The sequence below is a fragment of the Monoraphidium neglectum genome, assembly GCF_000611645.1.
Source record: "Monoraphidium neglectum strain SAG 48.87 unplaced genomic scaffold scaffold00517, whole genome shotgun sequence".
NCBI classification, from domain to species: Eukaryota; Viridiplantae; Chlorophyta; class Chlorophyceae; order Sphaeropleales; family Selenastraceae; genus Monoraphidium; species Monoraphidium neglectum.
The window spans coordinates 9545-18158 of NW_014013111.1; the positions used below are offsets into that span (position 1 = coordinate 9545).

Here is an 8614-nt window from a genome sequence, read left to right on the forward strand (position 1 = left end):
CACGCACACACACACACACACACGCACAACCCCTCAACATCCTAGAACTCCTCCAGGCCCATAAGCTTCTGCACCTTGAGGCCCCCTACATAACACACATACAACCCCTCCCACATCCACACACACACACACACACACACGCGCGCGCACACACCAGCAAGAAAAAGGCACCCCCACCTCGTACACCTCCTCCAGTCCCATCAGCTTCTCAGCCTTCAGTCCAGTGTCCTCAGACCAATGGCTGGACTGGCTGCAGTAGTTGCAGTTCTCGGGGCAGCCGCCGGTCTTGATGCTGAGCAGGGTGCAGCGCTGGACCTGGGGGGTTGGAGGGGGGGGGCGGGAGGCGGTGGAGGGGTCACTGGGGGTTGTGAGTGTGTGTTGAGGGGGTTTGTGAGGGTGTGTTGAGGGGGTTTGTGAGAGGGTAGAAGGCTGCGAGGTTGAGGGGCTGTGTTGGCAATTCGAGGTTTCATTGTGGTTGCTTTGGGAGGGCTGGTCCCTGCGCAGCTGCACGGCAGCTGCCCCTGGAGGCTCGGGCCGCAGGGAAAGGGCGCGCCCCCCTCGCAGGGGCCGTGGGCGGGGCGACGGCTGGCGCACGGGGGCTGGGGCAGAGGCGAACTGCAGGGCTTGGCTTAATGAGGACGGGCGCGCCCCTGATCGCCACTCCTGCAGGGCCGGGTGCGCAGGCGGCCGGCCGCCAGGACCGCTGTGCTTCCGGGCGTGCACTGCCTTTGCGGGGCGCTTTGGGGACGGGGCGGTATTCGCATCGTGCCCGCTGCGTACCATTGCCGGATCGTTGTACATCCGGTGGACGGTCGCGGCCTTGAACACCAGGTCCAGCAGCGGCGTGTTGTACACCTCGCTCACCTCTTCGCGCCTGCGGTTGGCATGCAAACGGCCCGGCGGGCGGCACGCCGCAGGTGTTTGGGCGGCGAGCGGCTGTTTCGGTTTGCGCCATGACAGCCAATGGGCGGTCCTGCGGCATGTTCTTGCCATTGCATGTTGCAGGAAATTGCCACTCACGTCCAGTCAGTGCGTATAGCGCCCAGCTCCCGGGTCCAGCGGGGCACCCCGTCGTGCTGGTGCTCTGCCTCCGAGGGCTGGGGCTGGGGCTGAGCCTGGGCAGCCACGCTGGAGCCCGTGACCGATCGACTGAGTCTCAAGAGGGCGGGAAGACCTCCTGAAGCCCCGCTGGCCGCCGTGTGCAGCAGCCTAAGTGCCATTTTTGGCAGGTGCTGCTATATACTGCACGTCCTGCGGCTGTAATGGACGAGGTGTAGTGTTTACAAGGGACTCCAATAAGCCAATGCAGGACGAACACTACTAGGTGACGAGGCGGGGCACCCGGTGCTTTTGCAAACCCCGTGATCGAAGTGTAGACAGGCTTCGACGGCTAATACCAGCACACGCCTGATACATTGGATTTTATCAATCAGCAAGCGCTCGGTGCAGCTGTAACGCTCATCGTAGAGATCTAGGCAGATCGGCAACAAATTGACAGCCTCACATGTCCATCTGATAATTCTTCGGATTCACTTCCCGTCAATACTCGTCTATCTATCGGGAGGGCCGCCTCTTTCGCCAAAGTTGACGGCTGAGTCGTGCTGTGCGCTCCACAGGGACCTTCCATTCAGCACCCACTACTTGTATAGAGCGATTAATCCAGCAAAAGCATCCGTTCAGAGACCAGCAGGCGGTTTGACACCGGCGCGAAGCGTGTGTGTGGAAAGCGCATCGCCACACGGCAAGCTTCAGCGGCGGCGATGGCCGCCGCGGCGCTGCAGGCGCTGCTGCGGATGCCGCTCTGGGGCGGCGGCTTCCTGCCCGCCTTTGTGCAGCTCGTCACCTTCTACTACCTGCTGGGCCTCGTGCTGCACTGCGTGGTGCCGCGGCTGTTTGTGGTGCAAGGCATCCAAAAGGAGCCGCGAGGGGAGGGCGAACCGTTGAGAGACGCAATCGCGAGCATTGGTGAGACTCACGGTTTGCAGCCCAATCATGAGTCTTACGATTGGCTCATCCCAGCGCACCCTCGGCTCATCCCAGCGCAGCTCGCGGGAGGGGACATTGCTGGCCTGCGGCCGGCGCGGGCATGACTAAGCTGCTCGTCGTGCTGTGCGGTGCTGGCCGTCGGCTCGCCGCCGGCGTTTGACCGGTCAAACCTACCTCGCACGTCTCCTGCCGACGCCCCACCCCTTCCCAGGTCCCTTGGCCGTGAAGGCCTTTTATTGGGCCATCGTCGATCACATGTACGCGTCGGGCATTGGGCAGCTGTACAGCGGCCCCGTCACCGGCGCCCGTCACTGGGGTTACATCGCGCTGTGCATTTGCGTCATGGACTATTTGCATGACTCGTGGTTTTACTGGACGCACCGGCTGCTGCACTGGCGGCCGCTGTACCGATGGGTGCACTGGGAGCACCACAGGTGGGAGGGCGCCGCGCCAAGTCAGCATGTGGGGCGCCGCCCGCCGCCGATGCGGGCCAGCGCGTGCGGGGCTTGAAACTTGTGTCATTCGCTGCCCCTGCTGCACCCCAGTCGCACATCCGCTCCTTGTCCTTGCTTGCGCCAGGCCCACTGCGCCTTGAACCCCCTATCCACCCGTGCACGCGCGTACATGCTCTTGCTGCACGCATGCACAAACTCTTGCATGCTTGCACTCACACACGTGCACCCGCACACAATTCAGGGTGCGCACGCCCTCCACCCACCAACGCTCTCCACACGCACGATATGGGCCTGCATCAGCATCACAACAACACACGTGCAACTCCTACTCACAGCGACAAGACACACCCGCCTGTGCTTACGCCGACCACCGCCCGCCCGCCTGCCGGCTGCACCCCCTCCCCTTCCCCCAGATCTCGCGCTCCCAGCGCGTTCACCGGCTATGCCTTCCACGTGGCCGAGGCGCTGCTGGTCTTCGCCAACGAGCTGCTGCTGCCCCTGATGTTCCCCATCCACATGGGGCTGCACCGCATATACCACCTGCTGACAACCCTCATCCACGAAGGTGGGGTTTGTCGCAGGGTTGAGCGCTTGCCCAGAACCCTGAGCCCTGATTCTGCAGCCCCCATCAGGGCGACTCTGCTGCATCTGAGTCCTGCACCCAAATCTTCGCACAACCTGCCGATCGGCGGCTTCGCTAGCTACATCTGCGTTGTGGAGGTGCTTCTCAATCGGCCAAGTCGTTGCCGACACGGCGGCCCCACCTCGTGCCTGCCTGCGCAGCCCCTGCGGCGGCCCAGGTCCCGGCCCCTCGTCCTCTCCCAAATTTGATCCACTCGGCGTGTCCAGCGATCCCAGGCCCGATTGCGCGCCCCATCCCCCCAATGCCCGCAACCCCCGCAGCCGGCCACGCCGGGTACGAGCTGTCCCCCTTCATCCCCACGATTGAGGGCCTCGTGTCGGTGCTGGTGGCGGGGCCGCGGGGCTGGTGGGGCATGAACACTGTGCAGCACCATGACATGCACCACCGCTTCCCCTCGAGACATTTCAGGTGCGTGCATGTTTGTGTGTCGTGTCTCTGTGTGTTTGTGTTCGTGCGTGGGGGGATGTGCAGACGCATTTGTGCGTGTGCGCACACGCACGCACACTTGCATGTGATGTGTGTGTGTGAGAGAGAGAATGTGTGTGTGTGTGAGTGTGTGTATGTGTGTACACGCACGGCGCGCGCGCTGTCGCACGCCCTCAAAGCGTGTTGCATGCACGTGCATGCGCATTTGCGCGTGCACATCAGGGGTGTGGCAGTGCGCGAGCCTGTGATGCTGTATGGGACGGCCGCTGTTTATCCGGAAAAAAAATCCACGCCATGCGCGTCCAGGCGTTGACCTCTAAAACGCACATATCCTGCGCCTCTCCGGGCTTTGACAAAATCAAAGTGCCGCCCCTTGCGCTCAAACTCCCCAGCTCACTCAAACCTCCAAACCTGCCCTCCGCCCACCCTCGCACACCCCAGTCTCTACTTCACCCACTGGGACCGCCTGTGCGGCACAATGCACCCCTGCTACGACGCCCAGCTGTTCCGCTACTTCAAATGATCTGCCCGGGGGCATTCTGCACAGAAGTTCCATTGTTACCCGAAGATCTGGGGTCTTGAAGATCTAAGGCCGCCTTGGCCACACTAGCCTGTCGCTCTGCACAGCAAGCTGCAGCGATCCAAGGGTTGAGCTCGGCCAGACCCCGCATATCTCTCTTCCTCGCGGCGCGCTTTCAAGCCAAAGCGGCTGCGGTTTGACAGCCGCGGCATCCCACCGGAGGCTGCGCCGCGCCGGGCCCGAAAGCCCGTGCACCGCAGCGGCGGCCGCGCCGCCACTGCAGGGCCCTGGTCGCCATGCAGCGCGTTGATGCTGGGTTGGCCCTGTCAGCGTCGCCCGCGCCGGTGCGCAGGCGCCCTGCCGGCGTGATTTCTTGGTCCACGCGCCCCCTTTTTGTGAAGAGAGTGCACGTTTTTTGCGTCACAAATTGGTCGTTTGTTCGAGCAGGATGGGCTTTTTACAAGCGCTGTACAGGGGCAGACGCGGCGCTGCGGAAGCCGCGACCGCAAATCTCAAGGATCCCGCATGGTGCAGCTGCCCCGCAGGTGTACACGTGCCCGTATCTTCTCCTACACGCTGCATTCGTCGGCCGCTCTATTAGCGGCTTGCCCGTTTTGTGGCCATCTGAACGGGACGGTCCTTGTGACACACAAAGTAATTTCACACGTCGAAAGGGCTTCGCCGGGACCTGTGGCTATGAAAGGCATGTACAAAGCCGTGCGAGAGACTATCTGCCAGGCGGTCGCACGGCTCGGGCGCCGCCAAGGCCGGCAGGTGTTATGTGCACAGTCGGTTGTGGTGACGTCAGCTGACGTCATCAGCAGAGGGGCGATGACGCGGGGAGGAGATGAGAGGGGAAGGGACACGCAGGTGACACAGCAGTGGCCAGGAGATGGGCAGGATAGCTTTATGGCATGTCGCCATCTTTGTTATGTGCAGCCAACAAGCAAGTCTGCAGTGAGTGGTGCGGAAGGGCAGAGCCACAGAGTGAGGGTGCATTGCTTGGGGCCGACGCCATCCCACGCGCGAGCGGCGCTGGGCAGCGCGCATACGCCCTTTCCAAAAGCACGCAGCGCGCAACACATGTACAGAGCCTGTTGATTGTAAGTGCGTCACACTGTGTCATAGAGGTGACACAGCGCAGGAGTAGTGGGACCGATTACGTGTGGGATAGAATCTCGGTCTGTGCAGTGAGCCTGAGCCGGTAAGTTCCCGGATATAACCTGTCTGGCCGATGCAGAAGCGCAGCACCCATACTGCGGTGCAGTATGTATGACAGCGCATCAGCGCAGTGCGGCCCCGCTGACCCCGCAGCAAGGAATGTACATCCGCGGGTCGCACGGTTCAAAACCTCGGAAGCCGCCGCTGCGGCCGCCGTCGCGGCCGCCGCCGCGGCTAATCAAAACTTGGGGCAAACATTGAAAGCTGCCGCTGTCGCCGCCAAAAAGTACCAAGCGGGGCGCGCTGCAGCCTGCCGCTCCTCGACGGCCTGTTAGCGCGCCGCCCAGGTCAACGATCTTGACCATCAGTCCCCACTTGGAGTGACGGCGCGTTCAGTCGCCGCCCTCCCACAGCCGTCCGTCGGCCGCCTGACGCATCCACAGCTCCACTGCAGGCACGTCCCCCTGGGCGCAGGCGCGCCTGAGGTCTCGGTACTTAGTCAGCACTCGCAGCCTCCCGTTCCTACTAGAAGCGGATGCGGCGCTACCAGTAGCAGCGCCGGCACCTTGTTGCAGTCCCGCGGCCCGGAGCATGGCGCCGAGCGCGGCGCCCCAGCGCGCCGCGGGCAGCTTGATCGCGTCGGCGGCGTGGCGCGCCTCAGCCGCCGCCATCGCGGCGGCGCACGCGAGCGCGGCCTCGCCGTCGGCCACAGGCGGGATGGGGACATTGCGCAGCGCCAGCCGCTGCAGCGGATTCGAGGCGGCTGGGGCCCGCAGTCTGGCACCAGCCGCCGGGGGCGTGGGAATAGGCGCAGGCGCCGTCGTCGGGGCCGACGGGGGCGCAAGGCCCTGGGCCGCCGGCGCACTCGCGGCGCGCGGCGCCGGGGATGGCGCGGCGGCGGCTTCTGGCGCGGGCGATGGCGCCTCTTGGAGGGCGTCGTCGCCGACATCAATTGATGCCCCGCCGCGCGCCTGCCGCCCGCCGGCCCCGCTTGCGGCGGCCGGCACTAGCAGCCCTGCGGGCGGCGCCGCCGCCGGCGCCGCTCCCGGCGCAGCGACTGCAGGCAGCTGCCCGTCGACGAGGGGTGCAGCTCCCGCCGCCGGCGCCACCATCGCCGCCGCCGTCCCACCGGCGCTGCTTGGATCCCGGGGGCCCGCGGCTGCGTCTTTGCACCCAGACACGTCCGCCCCTGCGGCGTCGGCCAGGGCAATGTCGCCGCCGCCACAAACGCGATCAGGCTGGCGGCCCACGCCACTCGGGCCCGTGCTGGTATCCGGCTCTGGCGGGTCGCAGCCCCTGTGGCCCTCGCCCCCGCCCACACCATGAGACCGCGCCTCGGGGCTGCCGACCGAGCCATGCCCCCACCTGTCTGCAGTGCTCTCGTCGCTGTGCCCCAGCGGCTGCACGCAACCAAGCGTCGGGGTGCCGAACGCGAGCGGATCTGGGGAGGTCTGCTCGCCAGGCAGCCAGCGCTCCGGCCCAAAGCCACACCCACCCTCGCCGCGGCCGCTGCCCTCATCCCCGCCCTCGTAGCCGCCACACCTGCCGGCGCCGGCGCCGGCGCCGGCCGGGCTGCCCTCCTCGCCGTCGCTGCCTATGGCGGCGTCGAAGCAGCCGGGCGCGGCAGCCATCATCAGCTCTGCCAAACCCTCATCACCAATTGCTGTGGTCATGATCGCGTCGCCCTCCTCCCGACCCCGCTCATCTTCCCAATCCATTTCTTCCGCCGCCGTCGCGACCGCGGCTCCCGCTCCCCCTTGCCCTGGCGTGGCCGCAGCCGCCGCCGAGGGCGACGGCGGCGGCGCTGCTTGTGCCCCCGCTGCTGGTAGCACCCCCTCCAGCAAGCCTGCCCCCGGATTGACTGCAGGTGCCCTTAGCGCTGGCTCCTCGCCGGCTGCTGCACGTGCCTCAGCCGTCGCAGGCCGGCCTGAGTCCCTTCCGTTGTCCTCCACTGGCGGCGACGATGCGGCAGCTGCAAGCAAGACGGCAGCGACGGCGGCGCGTGTGGGTTGAGCGCTGTCTGCCTGTGCCGGCTCCTCTGCCGGAGCCTGCGCAAACGCCGAGGTCGCCGGCGCAGCAGCGGCGGCAGCGGCAGAAACGGCGGCACCGGCAGCGGCGCGGGCCCCGTCTCGCGCCCCCGAGGCCTGCTCCGGCGCCTGCACCAACTCTCCCGCGCCTGGCGTTGACGCAGGCGCAGCGCCGCCGAAGGTCGCGGCCTGCGCGCCGGCCGACCCATCCGCGGCCCCTGCTGCCGCTGCGATTCCGCCGTCCGCGGCCGCCGCCGGCGCCTTGGCCGCGCCTTCGGAGGCAGGCGCCGCCGCCGCCTCGCCCGCTGGGACGCTGCCCCCGGTCCCACCCGAACCTGCAAAAAACTCAACGGCCGTCGGGCCCGGCGCCGGTCCCGCTGCTGGCCCAGCCGGTGCAAGGGATGCAGCTGAGAAAGGCGTGTCAATCGGAGCCCCAGGCGCCGTTGCCGCCGTCGCTCCCGCCGCAGCGGGCGCCGCTGCCGCTGCCACTGCGGGTGCCCCTGCCGCTGCCGCTGCCGCTGCGGGCGCTGCCGTCGCAGCACCGTGCGGGCCTGCTGGTAGCGACGCCTCGGCCGACGCTGGCGCCTTCGTTGGCGTGCACGTCAGCGCCCCGGCAACCTCTGCGGCTCCCAGAATTTCAGGCCCCTGCACGAAGCTCCTCTCCGCCGCGAGCGCCGCCGCAGCGCTCGCCAGCACCTGCAAGGCGTCCGCCGCGCCGCTGGCCTCGGGCCCAGCCGGCGGTGTCGAGTCTGGCCATGCGCTGGCCGGCCGCTGTTGCCGCCGCCGCCGCCGCTGCTGCTGCTGCTGCTGCTGCTGCTGCTGCTGCTGCTGCTGCTGCTGCTGCTGCTGCAGCTGTTGCAGCTGTTGCAGCTGCTGCTGCAGCTGTGGCTGCAGCTGTTGCACCTGCTGGCGCCGCGACCCCTGCCACTGTTGTTGCTGGTCTTGTGGCCAGCACTGAAGGCCCTGCCATGCAGCACACGCCGCACTGCTGGCACCCAGTGCTACGCCGCCGCCCCAGAACGGCAGCGGCGCCGCCAGACGCCCTTGCGAGGGCTGCCCAGGGAGTGATGTCCCCATGCCACCGGTGATGCTGAAGGGGCACGCAGCGCCGCCGGCGCCGCTGCCAGATTCCTGGAGGCAAGGGGGGACCAGGAGCATTGGGCGGCTGGCAGGCATTTCGTGTCTTCGCACGCCAGTGTGACCGGGGCATGCAAACAACAGGGGCACACCAGTGCAACGGGGGCGCGCGGTGCGACGGCTGTCGCCCGCAGTCATGCGGCCCTCTCGCATAGCGGTACGCACGCCTGGCAGGACCTCGCCTGCGGGGTGCAACCCTAAACGCCACGCTGCCCCCAAAGGTTGCAACGAGCCGTTTTGCGCCCAACAACAGCAAAGG

The 8614-nt window shown here is 66.8% G+C and overlaps 3 protein-coding genes across 3 annotated transcripts; 1 reads left to right on the top strand and 2 right to left on the bottom strand.

Annotated features, from left to right (window-relative positions):
- Positions 1-41: 41 nt before the first annotated feature.
- MNEG_3914 (biotin synthetase) lies at positions 42-1512 on the bottom strand (the record flags this gene model as incomplete). The annotated part of the gene is made up of 4 exons (XM_014047608.1): positions 42-74; positions 178-315; positions 781-874; positions 1505-1512. The coding sequence occupies 4 exons, from the start codon at positions 1510-1512 to the stop codon at positions 42-44; spliced, it is 273 nt and encodes a 90-aa protein (XP_013903062.1).
- Positions 1513-1760: 248 nt separating this feature from the next.
- Positions 1761-4033, top strand: MNEG_3915 (sterol desaturase; the record flags this gene model as incomplete). The annotated part of the gene is made up of 5 exons (XM_014047609.1): positions 1761-1965; positions 2198-2420; positions 2870-3006; positions 3345-3429; positions 3952-4033. 5 exons carry the CDS (start codon positions 1761-1763, stop codon positions 4031-4033), a joined length of 732 nt encoding a protein of 243 aa, XP_013903063.1.
- A 1550-nt stretch (positions 4034-5583) lies between these two features.
- MNEG_3916 (hypothetical protein) lies at positions 5584-6864 on the bottom strand (the record flags this gene model as incomplete). Its single annotated transcript, XM_014047610.1, has 2 exons — positions 5584-5968; positions 6557-6864. 2 exons carry the CDS (start codon positions 6862-6864, stop codon positions 5584-5586), a joined length of 693 nt encoding a protein of 230 aa, XP_013903064.1.
- Between the last annotated feature and the right edge of the window lie 1750 nt (positions 6865-8614).